General features: G+C 40.8%; 3 protein-coding genes across 7 annotated transcripts in view; all 3 read right to left on the bottom strand.

The window, feature by feature from the left end:
- LOC116849873 (cysteine dioxygenase type 1) overlaps nt 1–1220 on the bottom strand; it is a 6508-nt gene extending 5288 nt beyond the window's left edge. The window contains exon 1 of the mRNA XM_032827490.1: nt 624–1220. Coding sequence (XP_032683381.1) covers nt 624–865 — 242 coding nt within the window. The 5' untranslated portion in view covers nt 866–1220. The remainder of the gene's footprint in view (nt 1–623) is intronic.
- Nucleotides 1221–1388: 168 nt separating this feature from the next.
- Nucleotides 1389–10982, bottom strand: LOC116849868. 5 transcript variants are annotated; one of them, XM_032827479.1, is made up of 6 exons: nt 10629–10982; nt 9975–10304; nt 5968–8044; nt 3674–4481; nt 3005–3569; nt 1389–2590 (listed from the first exon to the last, which is right to left on the bottom strand). In XM_032827479.1, exons 1-5 carry the CDS (start codon nt 10782–10784, stop codon nt 3041–3043), a joined length of 3900 nt encoding a protein of 1299 aa, XP_032683370.1. In that variant the 5' UTR covers nt 10785–10982; the 3' UTR covers nt 1389–2590; nt 3005–3040. The 5 variants fall into 5 exon arrangements, with proteins under 5 accessions (XP_032683370.1, XP_032683369.1, XP_032683371.1 ...); XM_032827478.1 differs by having other exon boundaries at nt 1389–3569; XM_032827480.1 differs by having other exon boundaries at nt 1389–3521.
- Nucleotides 10983–12275: 1293 nt separating this feature from the next.
- Nucleotides 12276–17297, bottom strand: part of LOC116849875 — a 7677-nt gene continuing 2655 nt past the window's right edge. The window contains 7 exon segments of the mRNA XM_032827493.1: nt 12276–13214; nt 13478–13745; nt 14476–14882; nt 14990–15313; nt 15722–15822; nt 15983–16668; nt 16853–17160. Of these exon segments, the coding sequence (XP_032683384.1) occupies nt 13017–13214; nt 13478–13745; nt 14476–14882; nt 14990–15313; nt 15722–15822; nt 15983–16668; nt 16853–17160 (2292 nt within the window). The 3' untranslated portion in view covers nt 12276–13016.

The following is a 17297-nucleotide window of genomic DNA, read 5'->3' as shown; positions in this document are numbered from 1 at the left end:
GAGAGAGAGAGAGAGAGAGAGAGAGAGAGAGAGAGAGAGAGAGAAAGAGAGAGAGAAAGGGAGAGGGAAAGAGGAAGAGAGGGAGAGAGAGAGAGACGCGCGGCAACGGGCGAAAATAGACAGCGATAACCTATCCTGAACTTTGTCGTGGTAATTTCATTTTGCAACTTCTAGTGATGATATGGTGCGTATTTTATTTACGCTCGAAAAATGTGGGATTTACCGAAAATATTTGTCCGAGTTTTTGTTTGTAATAATGTCAGAATGTGCTGGAATGCTCCTAACTGACTTACCGTTACAAGTTATCTCGAGTCACAATAGTACCGTAATTGCGGTGTCAGTGTTTAACTAGCCGATAAATAGCCGAAACACACTTCCGTACACGTGGCTCGTAATTCTTCGCGTGGATAGGTAGTATCTTTGTAATTGATAATTATCTCTGATCGAATCTGGTGTATGTACCATCTATCTAAGATGTAATAAATCGAAATTTATTTTACCCACGCGCGCGCGCGCGCACATACACACACACACACACGTACATCGTGCACGTAGCGCAAACAACGATTAATTGGTGTATCAATGGGAAATATTGGGTGATTACAAACGCGCGAATACAGTACCTGTATCTGTCAAACTTGGCGAATTTTTTCCAATCCGCGGGGTTGCTCTTGTAGCTCGTCATCAGTTCCTGCACGTGATCGATATTCACAAGATCCGTCTTGAAAGCATCGTGTAGCGCATCGATGAGTTCCTGAAGTGTGGAAACTTTGTCCTGCCCAAGTTTCTCTCGATTCTCATGGAGAACCGACGACTTTCCGCAAGGTATATCGAGCAATCGATCCGTCCCGGTGAAAATGTTCATTTTTCCAGTAGCGAGTATCGCAACACTTTCTTACTCCACCGGCAAAAGAGTTTCGAGTTTCCCACGTTCACCCAAGTCACCGATGTTGGCGAGTAGAATTTAGTTAACAGCAGAAAGCGGCGAGAACGTTGAAGCGAGGCTGACTCGTAACCGCAGCTGATTCGTGGTCGACTCGTACCTGATTCGTCCCGTGAACCCCCGTGAACCCGTAGAATGCAGCGCCGGTACAAAAGCGAAGGGAAAGAAAGAGAGTTACGCCCTGTCTTGCGCTGGATTCGTACGCCAACTGCTAGTTTGACTAACCACGAGATCTTACTGATCCGTGTTATCTCACCCAGTCTCTGTCTTTACTTGTGTACAGCTAGTACGAGGTGGCCTCAGCGTCTTATATGCGGTACAACATGTCCCCTACTCCTGCCGGCCACGACAGAGCAGCGACGATATTTTCCAAATTTTTCATCTCGTCTCTTCTCTCATTCTCCTCTTTTCCCCTCTCCCTCCTTCTCCCGCTTCCCATGTTTCGTAACATTTTACTAACATATTGTCATTATTATTGTTTCCAAAGGATAAATTTCTAATGTCTGTTTCTTAAGTTACGACCGATAGTGCGCTTGAAAAGTTAGACGAGGCTTTCTTGTGACATTGAAAAGCAAACAAATACAAGAGTAAATAATAGCGACTTTTTCTATTCTTCCATTCTTTACTTACTTATGCAAATTACGCTTTTAATGACGCACAACAGTTTACGCAGTGTATGGATGCATTCAAGTAATCGACGCGTATGGAATAAACGATGAAATATTGGACAAGTGTTCGGTAATTTGTATTCGAGGTGCGTTATATTTCAATGTTGATATTCGTTATCACATCATGTGACATGACATGACGTATGAATATGTTTTGAACTTTTCGATTCCAAAACAATTGAATTTTTTGTGATGCAAAAAGTATATGGAAATATACATATGCGCGTGTATAAGTCTTTATCTCTTTATTTTCTGAAGAAAGATTAATATCGTATCACAAAGTATCGTCGAACCATTTCGTTAGCATCTTCTACATATCAACCATATGATGTATCGCGTATATACAATCGTAAACATATCACTCGCGCGGATATTCCGTATTTGTATTAATCTCTCTCCGTCTCTCTCTCTTTTTTTCTCTCTCTCTCTCTCTCCTCTCTTCTCCTCTCCTCTCCTTCCCTTTCGTACAATTAAGTGAATCACCTGCACGCAGCCTCGACAACCAGGCTACCTCGCTATGATGCAGCTACGGTAAAGAATGCAGTAAAAGAGCAACAACAGAAAATATCAGAGATTCTTATATATGAGTCTCATCAATGAGACTCAACATCGTTAATATCCCTATTACTTCGAATTTGAAAAATCTTCATCGTACCAATTAAACGTTATTCAAGTTTTGAATGCATATATTGAATTATAAAAAAATTATATTTTATAATGAAAATTTCCATCATTAACGGGCGCACGATTGCGATCCACTCACATGCAGGGTAAACTCTTGCAATAATATATTATGCCAGCGATTTCTTGCGCTTGTACTTTTCCCGCAGTCGCAGGCCGATGATTGGCAAAAACGAGCGAGACATCGAGTCGATATCAATGATGCAACAATGTTGAATGACGTTCAATCACGTTCGTCTTCAGAATTTGATCTGTAGGACAAGTTCCTCCTAGCTTCTTCCGCTTTGAAGTATCTACGCTGTTAGTTTACGACGTAAGAAATCCACGAGGGATGTAACCGATATAATTAATTCTGATTTTGTTGAGTAATGATATTGGAATGCGTTTGTGTCGGACGCATGGTGCAAAATAGTAAATATATTTAAGAAGCAAAGAGGCAACACACTGTTGATACAGCTTGTCCGACGCGATTATTATTCCGTCAACAAGAAACGTGCCACTTTAATATTTACCATCGCAAACGCTTCTCTGTGCAGCTTAAGATGACTCAAAACTTGACTTCTTTCTCGATTTATATATTGCCACAACGCGCGCAGGAAAAGTGAATTCTCTCTCTAACAAATGATTCGCTACTCTACTTCCCAGTAACGTTTTATCTACCATCGGGATCGATCGCGGAGGAAATCTTTGTTCTCTCGCGGTAACCGCATACCTCACGTAATCCTCGACTCTCCTCCTTTCCTTTCCTTCATCTTCCTGAATTGACCTGCGAGTCCCCGCCGCAGCAAGTATCCCTCGTGCATCGTCTGCAGCATACGGACTCGCTCATCTTCCTTTGCAGTTCGTTCATCACATCCGAGAAGACGTTCAACCGCTGATAAGGTAGCTCTTCGGGCCATTGTTGCTTTGGCTTCTCGTGACAGCGACAATCTTTGATGGCGCCCGGCCCAAAATCGTTTCTCGCGAAATACCGTCTGACTTCCCTTTTCGGCTTCCAACTGGTGACTCGAATCGATCCACCTTTGTTCGCACATCCGACAACACGAGCACGATCGTGACCTTGGTCGTCCTGACAATCGCAAACATCCGATGGCAATCCGCAGCGTGAACATTTGCCGATCGGTGCTTTGCATGTGCACTCGTCCCGGGGATTGTCGCAGTACAGACAAATCATCGGCTTGTGGCGATTGCGACTGCTCTCGGTGCCGCGATAACGCTTGTCTCTTCTTCTGCAGCAATCGACACGATTGATCGGTACTTCATTACATCCGTCTAGACTTGATAAAATCGTTTTTGTTTTCATCTTAGCGCTCGAATTAACGCTACATACTACATATGTGTACAAAATGTTGAAAAACTGGAGCGCATTTCTCACACCTACCTGCATTTGCATTCACACATGTCGCATCCGCATTCCTGGCCGTGTCTACAGCAATGAAAAGGGATCACGGCCTGCCTACATTCTTTTCTTGTTCCGCGATAATTGGTGCAAACGCGTGGACTCAAAGGCGATACAGTGCAAAGTATCAGTTTGTCAATCTTGGAGCGGCTCTTTGGATACTGTGTCGGCGGCGCGCGAATGCACTCTCTTTCTTTCGCCTCCGATTGTTTGTACTTGCGAAAACAGTCCTCGAGAAGGTCTTTGCACTCTGTGCGCTCGGTAACTGAGCGCAAACCACTATTCGGCTCAAAGTGTGTCCCGCATTCACAAGAAACAGGCTCTCGCGGCGCTTCTTCCACTTTCTCCCGCAGGCCGTCCGTTGTTACATCTACAATACCCTCCGAGACTCTGTTCTCGTCAACCGCTATATCTTTCGGTGTTTCGGCGACGGTGTCCTTTGCCGCGTCTTGGACGCTTATGTCGGTCGACTCAGCCACTATGGTATCTTCTGTGATTTTTGCAGGGGCAGTCTCGAGCGGGATTTCGTCTCGATCGGTACTTTCGTTTGTTCGGGCAATTTCTTCGCTAACGACTCTCGTTTCGATCTCTGGAGATTTAGGCTCGGCTGTCGTTTTAGTCGGTCGAAGACGCGACCTTTTCGCCGAGATGATGCGCAATAATTTAGGCTTTGAGGGTGCAGTCTGACTCAAATCAGAAATATCTCTTTCTTCGGCTTCTCCTTTGGAGAGTTCAGTTGCGTCTGTCGCAGTCGGTCTCTGGCTTTCGAACGCAATATCCCCGACTATTTCTGCGAACGTAATCGACATGATATATCGATATATAAAGTCGAATAGCAATCTAATATGTACATATTCTATATATATAATTTAATACGTACTGACTGAATTAAGGTGCTGTATCGCGTCGTTCTGTGTGTATGTCCCTGCTTAAAATGTTGGATAGAAAATGATAGAAAATTTGTCTATCATATTTTATGGTGATTTTGATTCACATGTTTCACAACACTTATTTACGAAATTTCGTAAGTGAATTCATATACCATGTATTGTCTATAATTGATAAATATAACCCAGGTACCAAGGTTACGTCTAAAGACGTGTTAAATATGACATTAGGGAAAATATTTGAGTAACATTTGTAAACGTGAGAAGAATATTATTCTGATCTTAAAATGTTACTTTCCGGAACATTAAAGAAATGATGCAACCAAATATTAATACAAGGTTGGTCAATATTACATTTAATGTTGCTTTGTGCTGGAAATAATATTACTTTTAATACCATAAAATGTCAGGATAATATTAAAAGAAAGGAAAAGAAAATGTATATCCTTTATATATTTCCTTTTTATTGAAAATTATGATAAAATATAAGAAAGAGGAACAAAATTATGAAGAACATATAATACTTTCCATATATAAACATATATATATTAAACATATAATGCCACGCTGAAGAACGTTAATCATAGTAACTAAGATTTAATTCAATAATATGTTCAACTAAATTGTTTGGTAAATATAACTACCCACATAACACGTAATATATATAATATCACAGTAATATTTCCGTAATATTTTTGCGATATTACAATATTACGGAAATATTACTGTGATATAATGTAATATTACGTGCTATGTGGATAAATATTTAGTCAGTATAAACAAATGTTGTAATTATATATATATTTATTTTATTATACCTTCAAGGTCATTTAAAGGTCAAATCGAATTTTTTAAATAGAAACTTTAAAGTTATGTTAAGAGACGAAATGACCTTTAAAGATCATTTCAAGGTCGGACGTTTTAGAAAAACGTTTAAGAAAAAAAATTCAAGGTATGAGAACTTGTGTATCAAACTCACAGTGATGAACCCATTTTTACAAAATTTAAACGTCTATGTAAATTCAAATGAATAGGAATTCTATCCATTTCAATCTTATCCAGTCATTTTCTATCAAATATTTTAAGCAGGGGTATGTGCGTGTGTATGTGTATGTGTGTTCACAAGTATACTCCGACTTACATTTATATTCGAGTATAATATAGAGTCTGTTTTCTATTGATGAACTGGTTGCACTAGTTCTCTTTCGACTTTCTTCCACCAATTTTCACCTGTATATCTATCTGTCTTTAAGTTCCGAAAGTGTATACTAGTTCAGCAATAGAAAACAGACACATAATTTAGCGTAAAATAGAAATAACTGTGTGCACGCACACAAGAAGGCTCTGTGTGTGATTAAATATAAAATCATAAATAAATTTAGAATTCACCGTGCTTGTTTGCGAGCGAAGGTCTCATTGGTCTATATGCTGCTTCACCAATGTTTCGTCGGTCTTTCTCATAGTCGTTAATTTCAGCTAGCCTTTCGGGAATACTCCTCGGCTTTGAATCGTCCTCCTTTGCGTCGTGCTGCGTCTTTTTCATCAAGTCATTCCGATTTTTTTCCGTTTCATCTTTCATTCGCCTTATGGCTTTACGGTGCTGAATTAAATCCAACAGTTTTTTCAGCGAGCGATATAACGGCGTATCTTTCGGATTTCTTGTCAACAATCCTATTTTGTCCGGACGGTCCTTCTTGTCGTTCTCCTCTTTTGACGTTTCCGCCATTTTCTCTTTAGGCTGTTTACCGTCAGTTGATGTAAAATCTCGCTCAGCAGGATACTTCGATACTGACTCTAAATGGCTTCTCATTGGTCGGAGCAGAGGTGATAATCGCATCCTTACTCTTTTTTCTCGATCAACGGAATTCTTCAGCGTTCCCTTCGCGTCTTCGCTATTCTTGGAATAGTTTGACCGATCGTCTACTGAAAACTTTATGGGATCTTGACCTTCTGACAATGGTTTAAAACCCCTGATCGCTCTGATCGAGACGGGTGAATCGTTGGATTTCTTATACGAAACATTTTTCCTTCTATATTCGGCAGACTGTTGTTTGTCAAGATTAGGAGCGACATTGTTACGCGAACTGTCAGCAAACTGTACTGTCACTCTTTCACAATCTACAACATTCTCCCTCCGGTCGTTTAAATCTGTTCCGTTTCTCTTCTCTTTCGCGAGTTTATCTTTAGCATCGTTTACAGATAACCTTTCAACAACGTCTCGGTCGGCAAAGTTTAAGTGAGGAATCTTACAAATTGTTTCCTCTAGGGCTTCGTCTGGAGCTTCCAAGTCGGACTTCTTTCGCAAAGCGACCGTCTCGCGAACCATTCCTTCTTCCGGCGGTCCCTTTGGTTCGGCGTATATCGTCTTGCAAACTGCGATACCTAAGAACGGGAGCTCTTCAGCAGCCAATTTCTTAGAGACTCTTGTTACTTTCGAAGATTCTTGCGAATTTTCAAGCGTTGCTCCGTACGCAGCAGCAGTCGCTTTCGTACATTTCGAAACCCGAAATATACTTTTAGATATTGGAGAGAGACTATCTCCAGCATTGTTGAGCGAGATCACGCGCACAGTTGCGTCTCGCGCCGGCTCGCTGCAAATTACACGCGTTGGGCGCAAGTTCACCGGGCGCTCCTTCACGACGCTGGTACAGCAATCTTCCTCCTCCTCTGCGATGCAACTGCACGTGGACCTTTGCCGAGCCGCGCGCTGCTGATTACATTCGATCGAATGTGCCTTACAGACTCCCATCCGTTTCTCCCGAATGTCCCTACGGTTTAGTATCGAGTCCCGAAACATCTTTACATCTCGACACTCGGAATCGTCGGTGAAGCACGTGGCGCAGTCCGTGCCAGCCGATTTTAATAACGATCCGCTACTATCGATCGCATCGTACATGGTACATCCGCTATCCGTTATTCCGCAGACATCATCATTCTCACGGCGATCCTTTCGTCCGCTTGGTACGTTGATCGTACTCGACAGGTAAAGGTCGGTATTCACACATCTACATCTCGCTTCCGAAGGGTAAATCGCGATCCAAGACGACGCGCCTTGAGAATTGTCGCGCGGGAGCCCAACAGAATTCGACGAGTGCTGGTAGAGATTGGCCGAGATTGGTAGAGATTGGTCCTTGCTGGGACGAACCGACGAGATTGCATTTTTGCTTTCCTCTTGGTCGCTAAGTTTGACATCCACCTGACGTCCATCCTCGTTGGAATCGCTCGTCTGCGTTGTGCGGGTTTTGCGCCACGTTTCGTTGTCGCGGACGATGCTGTTTCTCTCTCCCTTATTCCGAATGGAATTGGATGGTAACACTTTTTGCCGTTTTTCTCTTACGTCATTTATCGGTTTGCGTAATGACGCACTACTGCCACTCACGTATCTCGAGCTCGATCGGAGTTCGGTACTTGCATCGGAACTTGCGTCCATGCAGCTTGGAGCATTCAGTCTTGGCTTGCCCTTTGCCTACATTTATACAATTGTATACAATCGTGACAACAATTGCGCGCTATCCACCCGTATATATCCATTCGTCGTGCAGTTTAAAATAATAGATTTCTTTCGCGATATATGTGTATATGTTGTTATCCAGAGTTGGGAAAGTTACTTTTTAAAAGTAACTAGTTACAGTTACAGTTCCCTTTGCTGAAAGTAACTAGTTACAGTAACAAGTTACTAGCTATGAAAAGTAACTCGTTACAGTTACAGTTACTCAAAAAGTAACGAGCCGTTACTTTTAAGTTACTTTCATGAAATGATTGTAAATTATTATTATAAATACAAAAATCTTATATTTTAAGCTTTACTAAAATGTAAGAATTGCATTTTATAATTAATATCTATCACATTAATTAGTCAATTCACTTAACAAATTTCAAATCTATTAATATAATAAAAATTTAATGATAGTCTTGTGAGAGGTAAAAGAATTTAATCACATACTCCATAAATACGTTGATAAATTTCCCAGATAGCACAGAGAATTTAAAGAGAATTCAGTAGTATGTCACCAATTCCGAGTTCATTTTTAAATGCATACAAAATTCTTTTCACTGAACTAAACTCTGAAGAATTCTTTTTGCATCTAAAAATGAACTCAGAATTGGTGACATACGACTGGATTCTTTTTTAATTCTCTGTGCTATTTGGGTTATTAAATTAATATACGATTACTATATAATTTTAATTTTATTTTACGTTCCATAAGTAACTATTAAAGTAACTGTTAAAAAAGTTATAAGTTACTAAAAATAAGTAACTAACAGTGTTGTAACAGATACATGTTTCGAAATAGCTAGATATAGATACAGATACAGTAAGAAAAGTGTAACTAGATGAAGATACAGATACGAATTTCATATGAATAACTAGACGTAGATACTTTGAGAATGTATCTAAATATCTTCAGATACTTTTCAGATACTTCGATTACGGAGCGCTCAGTGAGCTCTTATATTTCATTGGTACATATTTTTAGATCTAAAAGAATATGTCAATGGGATACAAGAATTCACTGAGCGCTCAGTGAGCGATTGTAGTACTGAATGCACCTAATAGGCTCGTTCAGCGAAAAAAGCGCTCAGTGAGCAATCAGCGATTATTGGTTTTTACTGTTAGATCTCTAAATCTAGACCAATTACATTGACGAATTACTCAACTGTCGTGCAACTGTTGAGTTCGCTGAACGCACCCAATAAAGCAACCATGATGTAAGAATATAAGGGTTCCGTTTCACACATTATGCGCGCATTCCCTACAGTATATGTGATGTGAACTGTAGATAAATGCGGGTGTATACGTGAAACGGAACGCGGCCAAGGTGTTTCATTGCGCATCATGGATGTGGGAGTAGAACTAATCAGAAAGTTACCACAAAATATATTATGTTAACGTTACGTCTGATGAGAGCCATTGGGTTTTTCGCATATGTGGCAACTTTCTGATTGGTAGCTACTGCGCATTCACCGGAATGCATCACCTTATATTCTTACATCATAGAAATAACTTTATCTCTTGTGAAAAAGTAACAATTATATATAAAATCATCAAAATTTTATTTCGTATCTGTATCTAAAATGATAAATTTAGATACAGATATAAGATAAAATGTAACTAGATACAAATATAGATACACAAAAAGTATCTAGATACTGCAAAAAGATACATGTATCTAGATACGTTATAACATTGGTAACTAAGTTAAGTTACAGTTACAGGTGGGAAAAAAGTAACTAAGTTAAGTTACTTACAGTTACCGAATTACAGTTACCGAAAAAATGTAACTGTAACTGCAATTTCGTTACAAGTAACAAGTAACGAGTTACTTTTCAACCTTGTTGTTATCTCGACGTGCTTTCGACAGCACCGGCAGAGAAAGATTATTCGATCGACTCACCTGACCGCTCTCATTAGTCTCTGAACAAATATAAATGTTGACATTTCCGGTCATTCTGCGATTGTCAGCGTTAATGTTATTCGCTGGATTCCAGTGTTTCTTATTCTTACTTTTCACAGACAGCGGTATCGCGCATTCGTTCGTTTCAACGTATGGATCGCTATAGGCTGCTCGCGAACGTCGCCGCGAAAAATAACGTGTTCCTGTTGCGCGTCGATTTTCGAACGGATTCTTCAAATATTTTTCCTCCCCTTTCTCGGCACGAGATCGAAACGCGTGATTTTTCTCTTCATGCTCCTTCGAACATGAAGAAGTCGATCTGTTTTTATCCTGTTTCAAATGTGGCTATTTATCAATCTTGACTAAACGATTCGGGAGCGTCCCGATTGCCTACAGTACGATTGCACACAAACCAATCGATGATAAGAATTATCTAGTGAGTTACTAGATCAAACCAATCATTACAATTTGTGGTCAGTCGTACTGTGGGCAATCGGGACCCTTCCAACGATTCGCTTGGTTACAGCGACGTAATTTATGAATCAATTAAAAGCGCTTTTTACAAAGTCTTGTTCTCTCGAGTGTTGCAAGAATATGAACGTATTGTACAAGAGATTCTGAAAAAAATTCACCGTGGCCACACTCGCATCTTACCAACACCATTGAGTAATCTTTCGCGATAGTTTGCATGGCTTCCTTAGTGGAATTCTTAACCGTCTCGTCCATTCTGGTCGGACTCAACTCTCTCTCTCTCTCTCTCTCTCTTGGTTGACCTGAAGCTACTGCTTTTTCATCGACTTTCCTACACATAAGTTTCTCTCTTCCCGCGTGTTTTCAAAATACAGACAGATATTGTTCGCCTTCAACGTCTTCTCGCGACTACATTTATCTACGCCTCCGCCTCTACGTCTTGCCTCCTTTTGCGATATTTTCTCGCTGCTTTTTCTCAATCATACCGTGAACGGACGCTTCCAAGGTGGTCGCGTCGATCGTAAATGGCGATGGAGAAACGATCCTGGCAAACGGTGGTCTTTACGAAAAGGATAAAAAGGATGAGTCACATTTGAGTCGTACACATTGTGAGAATACACGTATATTGCGTGAAAAGTGTCATGCCTGAACTTCCTCGACTGAGAATCTCAAAAAACAAGAACTGTCCTTGCGCTTTATGAGCCTACACTTGAGAGAGCTTTGCTCTTTCCAATCTTTGGTCTCAAGCGTCTCTGACTGAATAAACTCAACAGGCTAATCCCATTATTATGTCTCATGATGCGAATCTTTTTCATGTTTTACGACTACCGTAAATATGCGACGTATGCAATGTGTTCTTCTTACGTGTTATAGCTTCAATCATACTTTGCAATTTCAACTACTTGGTTAAGTGTCATACTGGCAGCGAGTGAGGAGATAATGACTGCGTTCAGCAGAGAAAGCTGCTTTGCAACTGTTGTAAAATCCGCGAATCTGATTGAAGTATGCTCTTAATTTTGGTTGAATCCAAGAGCATGTACCAATCAGATTCACGAATTTTACAACAGTTGCAAAGCAGCTTTCTCTGCTGAACGCAGCCATTGTAAAATGATAATGTAGAAAAGAAATAAAAGGTTGAAAAGAAATAAAAAAAAGGTAAAAAAGGTATAAAAGGTATAAAAGGTTGAAAAGAAATAAAAAGTTTATGAGATTGATTGGTTATTTCTCCAATTGTCGAGGGACGCTCGCCTGCTGGCTCGATAATTAAAATAAATAGAAAAGATTTAGAAATTTAGGAAAAAGAAAAATGATGGTACCGATTCTCCAAAATGATTCTCAGCCTTCATGCCTTATCAATTGGATGTTACATATACATATGGAGAAAATGGCTTTCTAGAAGTCAACCGTGTTTACTCAATGACCGTACCTTTACGGTAATGTATCCATAATTTCGCAGAAAAGTTGTCTTTCCTCATCAAGGACTGTATTACTGCGTCAATTTTTACACGACGACAACCTTGACTCGCGCAAACTTGCAAATCCAGCATGCATTATTCAGTCGCTCGAATATCAGCATCGCAACGGTCTGTACTAATGATAACGAATCTGTTATTTGTCTTTGCTGAGTCGATCATTTTATGTAATTTTCAGAGAGATACGGAGCTGCATATTATTTGCTTACGCACATACAATCGTATATATGATATAGATTTTTTGAAATCTTTTAATTTATTCTGACACGCACATAGAAAAGTAGTGATTTTTAGCGATTTTTTTGTGATTTTACAACACATTTACAACTTCAATACGCATTTGTCATTTCTTCCCACGTCATTATATCAGTACACATTTCTTATAATCGCGTTATTATATGTACTTTCAGAATCGAAACACCAGATCGATGATCCTTGCTAAGGTGATCGCGAAACAGCTTGTATCGCATGTTCTCTCATACTTACTATACACAATTAATGCTAAATATCGCAATATCAATTACATAGATTTTACCAAATAGTGCAAGAAAGGCAGCAGCGAGCGTATAAAATGTACGCTAAGAGAAATATTCGATAAATATTCTTTAATAAATACGAATATGTCGACGAAAAATTAACAAACTGACATTTCCGTTCAATTTTCCGTTCAATTCTCTGAAATTTGATTGCAACATACCTGGTTGATTTTATTGTATGATTTTCTCTCATCAGATATCGTTCCTTTTATTTATTTATTTACTTAATGTGAAAATCCTTGTTGTTTTATCAGATAACACTTGATTGGAAAGCTCCGAAATTGATCGTATATATCGTACCGCTTGAACAATATATCCATTGATTAAAAAAACGAAGATTTTTCTCTCAGTATAATTTCAATTTAGCTTACTTTAGTTTCCACGTTGCTTGTCAACGTATCGAGCAGTTTCATGTTTCGCAATTAAGTCGAGGTTATAAGAATATAATTTACACGCACAACCCATCTCAGCTTTCCTAATATCTGTTCAATTTCTCGCAAGTATATAACAATTATACAACTAAGATTTGATTTATTGCTTCATCAAATTTTGACGTCACTCTTCTACGACGCTTCGCTTTCGGAAGGAGGAAATAATTGCTTCAATTCTTTACATTTGTCTGCGCGCTGAGACGACAGTATTGAAGGCCGCTTGGAAGCCACCTTGTTTCGAAGCTCACGCAATACATCCTTGAATGCTTGAGTTTCCTGATACGGAAGTGGATGCACAACAGTTCCCTCGCTTAACCTCGTCGCAGAGACCTTGAGACAAAAAGTTAAAAAACGATTAAAGTGCTTATTCGTACAGTCTGTCTGTCGTTCAATCGCATGCCATGTATAGTTGCATCTCGTCTAATCTATTAAGGAGGTATATGCATATTTCGGATCAAAGAATCTATTTTCTTCTCTTTTCATATTTTGAAAAGTTAATGTGTTGCGTCAAAAAGACTTGAGATTTATAATACTCGACGGCCCTATATGTTCATCTTTCACACAATACGACAGTAAAAATTGTTTTTTCTCACCCAAGTATCGCGAGACGTCTGATCTCTCGATTTGGCACTAAACGGAGGAGACTCTGTCGTATCTCGAAGAGCGCTCAAAGCCATCCATCTTCTAGCTTCACGTTCTTGAATCAATCTCGTTCTGTCGTGCTCCTTCAGCTCTTCCATTAATTCTGGCGTTTGATACGCAGGTAGATATTTCTTCAGCATAGGTATTTCCGGTCTGCTCTTCCGCGTAACTGTGTCATATTTTCTTCTCCCTGTTTGCTGCAACTTTCTTCGCGTTGGACTACAGTAAATGCAACATTTCGTGTCTCTTTAAAACCTGATTAGCGTACTTATTGTACGAATTATTGTCCGTCTCATTCATGTCATACAACATCGACAAGACATCGCTACTTTATTCGACTGCCTCATTTTTGTAAGCCGCGATGAACGAACATCCGCATCAGTTGAAACAGGATTTCCGAAACTTTGATTTCCGTAACATCTATAAGAAGCGCGTAAAGTATACCGGTCGTCGCGACGACAAACACGATGAGGCTGTTAATCAGAGTAGTCATAACTTGGCATTATCTTCGCGATAGATTGTTTAATTGTCTTAAAACGCGGCAGAAGATAACGAGAGTAGATGTTATTTATAAACTTGAAACAGACAGTGATATTCTCCCGAATTTGATAACGTTCGCTTATTATTCAGCTACGAAATGAAGCAGAACCTTTCTATTAGCATAGCCTCTCGTTTCCCTTTTCCACGATGTCTTTATATTTTTTAACTAACATTGCCATGTCGCAAAATTTTCGCGGAGCAGTAATGTCCGATGGAACGTCGTGAACGTGTGTTGGTTCTCGCAAGCTTTTAATCTCGTCCACTTCGCAATACGCAGTACCTTGAGAGAGCGACTGCAAATATCTACATAACATGCGAATGCTCACGATAGTCGACACGATAATCGCACGCATGTTTATTTCACTTATTGACGTTTCCTTTGGCATGGATTATCGTTTCGGATACATACCTTGGCGATTGTTTCGTTGTGAATTTCTTCTCGCGAGGATATCTCGGATTGACGTCGTCGATTCTCGCGCGAAGACCCGGTCGGCGACAAAACGCTCCGCGTCGTTCACGATGCGAATCGTAATTTCTGCTGTAAATATTATCTTGAAAATCGTCCCTGTCTGAAATTTGCAAACGATCTACTTGCCGATCGTGCGTCTCTAGGAGCGCGCTCTGCTCATTCTCATTGTCTGAGGAAGACGAAGTAGCGGAGGAGTCGTCACGCTTCGCTTCCTTTTTCGTAACACGTACTCGTCGACACGTTCGAACAGGCGAAATGGATTGATTTCCCGGAAGTATTCCAGCTAGCTTGTCGATGACAGATGGTCTCCTCGTTCGCCGCCATTCTGCACCGTTGTCTTGATCAACCTTAAGAAAAAGAGACGAAAAGTTCGCCGTACGTAAACACGCGAACAGAGCGTGTAAATGCAGCCTGATTTGAATTCAAGTAGATATCTCGTAGTTAACAATAATACCGATTTCCTTCCGAGCCAAGGAATTCTCGCGATTGCAGCGACGATTCTTCTTGCGCGACTCTTTCTTTCAGCAGCGACGTCTTTTAAGAGCAATTCCTTCGAACTGTCATCCATCTCGATGTGAATCGTCTCTTCTTCATCCACCTCCTCTGTCGGCCAGGACTCGGTATCCGCTATCGACGTAGACGAGTTGAAATGGTCCTTGCGCGGGCAAGAGCAGGATTTCCTCTTCGATCGCGGCCTCCTACGAGCTTTTACCACGAGACAGGATGTTAGATCCTCGCTGCTCGAAGTGATTTCCTTCGCCAGTGAATCGTTGAAAATCTGAATCGAACCGTTTAGTTCTGATTATCGATTATTGAGCCTGGCGCTGCTGTCGAGGCAGCGTATTGCATCTTGAATTCAAGTTTAAATTCGAGCACTCGTTTCTTTTCTATTCACTTTAAACGTGTTCACCGCATAGATCTCTCAATGTACGATAGTAATTCATGCAGTAAACTGACTACTACCTACCACCTAAGGCGCGTTCCGTTACAGGCTCGCAACGCTCGCGAGCGTCATTCTATCTTTGTTTAACATCCATGAGCAACAAAGATAGAATGACGCTAGCGAGCGTTGCGAGCGTGTAACGGAACGCGCCCCTAGCTGTTTCTTTTCTTTTCTTTTTTATTGAACAATCGATATGCATTCGCTGTAGCCGGGCTTACTTTGGCGAAAAATGCAACATCTCACCTGTATCGTTACGTCTTCTCGTATTTTTTGCGCTTCGATGTCTTTGAAGGGCATTTTACGATGCTCGACTTGAATCCTTCGCGGCGATTCGTCTTGATAAGCTGGTAAAAGTTATCGAATAAGGTATCGATGATTACTCTCATCGCGCCGAGTCTCACAAGTTGTGCGTGACGCTTTTTGCAATTCGATTGGCACAAACTCTATGTCGATATCTAAAAGCAGCGCATTTGCAACGCATATACGCCGCATTGACTTACGTACTACAACTACAGACCAAACTCAAACTACTGTCAGCGACGTAGTCATCCCTCTGTATGATTTTGTCCTCTTTTTCCACGGCTATACTTTTGTCTCTTTCTCTCTCCTTTTCTTCGAGTATTATTTCCTCCACCTTGAATTCTTCCTCGGGTAGCTGTTCTACAACCGGCTCCTCATCCCGCGCTATCGACACAGGCCTTACTATAGCTGGTTCCTCTAGTTTGACTTTTGGCGCCGGTTCTTCTTTCGTAATCAATGGCTCAACGTCAGATGAATCTCTATTAAAATATTTCGTGGATATCGTGGATATTTTTACACTCATATTAGTCAAAGTAGCGCAACATGTAGTTGTCGAACCTTACTTTTCCTCACTCATATCCGACAAATCGCCGTACTCGATGGGCGATCGACAAATCGTGCAGATATTCTGCAAGTCTACGAAGCACCGCGTGCAAAAGAGACCGACACAGCCGGGCGTGGGGCATTTAATGTGCGGTTCCTGATCGGAACGCTCCACAGCACCGCACAAGAGGCACGTGTTCTGCTTCTGAGGGAACAACTTGTTCAGGAGCGGGCAAATCGCCAGGCATCGCTCTCGAAACGTGATCCTCTCAATTCTCTGATTTTCACCCATACCGAACTTGCGGCGCAATTGGCGCCGCGCAAACTTGAGAAAACTCCCTCTCGATCTGCACAAGTTTGAGTCGGTTGGTACGATTTGCATGTGGAAGAAGTGTACATTACCAAAAGTTGAGTGCTAAACGTAGAAATGTAAAAGTGGAAAGCTTATTGTACCAAGTGAAAGGCTATTTGATGGTCGTGTGTGTGTGTGCACGCGTGTATACCTTCGTTGGTCGATCAATAGTACGTTACCTAAGAATATGATTATACAGCCAAACGGCTCTTTGCTTGGCTCGATCCGGATGATATTTGCACATGACGACGTGCCGCAGTCTCAATCCGTAAGGTTCGAATACCGTCATGATCCAGCAGAAGACAATCAGCGTCGCAATTTGCGTGTACCTGTCCAGATCGGGAGGTATGGGATCTGGAAGGCAGGGTGTCGTGTCAATCTCTGTATCCTTGATACGCGGTGCAAAGGCTCTTACGATATTCGTGTAAAGGTCGGCGAGATAGCCGTTGCCAGACACATAGACGCCCACGGAATTGGGTCGTTGTACCTGGAGATCGATATACGTTTTGCCGTCATCGCCCGACATTTCCTTTTCTCGTGATTTTATTCTACGCCGTTACGTGTGTATATATATATATATATATATATATATATATATATATATATATATATATATATATATAT

Source organism: Odontomachus brunneus, unplaced genomic scaffold (assembly GCF_010583005.1).
Source record: "Odontomachus brunneus isolate Ranch 3 - 2012 unplaced genomic scaffold, Obru_v1 Obru_scaffold_126, whole genome shotgun sequence".
NCBI classification, from domain to species: domain Eukaryota; kingdom Metazoa; phylum Arthropoda; class Insecta; order Hymenoptera; family Formicidae; genus Odontomachus; species Odontomachus brunneus.
Note: the sequence above shows the minus strand (reverse complement) of the source record. Positions and strands in the feature narration are given on the sequence as shown.

What these genes read in the sequence shown, in the direction of transcription:
- LOC116849868 (XM_032827478.1), bottom strand. Translation starts at nt 10,784, where the DNA reads ATGTGTAGGAAAGTCGATGAAAAAGCAGTAGCTTCAGGTCAACCAAGA. An exon ending in AAGATTACTCAATGGTGTTG is followed by an intron (nt 10,305 to 10,628) that starts GTAAGATGCGAG and finishes CATTTGAAACAG; the next exon opens with GATAAAAACAGATCGACTTC. An exon ending in AGACTAATGAGAGCGGTCAG is followed by an intron (nt 8,045 to 9,974) that starts GTGAGTCGATCG and finishes GTATAAATGTAG; the next exon opens with GCAAAGGGCAAGCCAAGACT.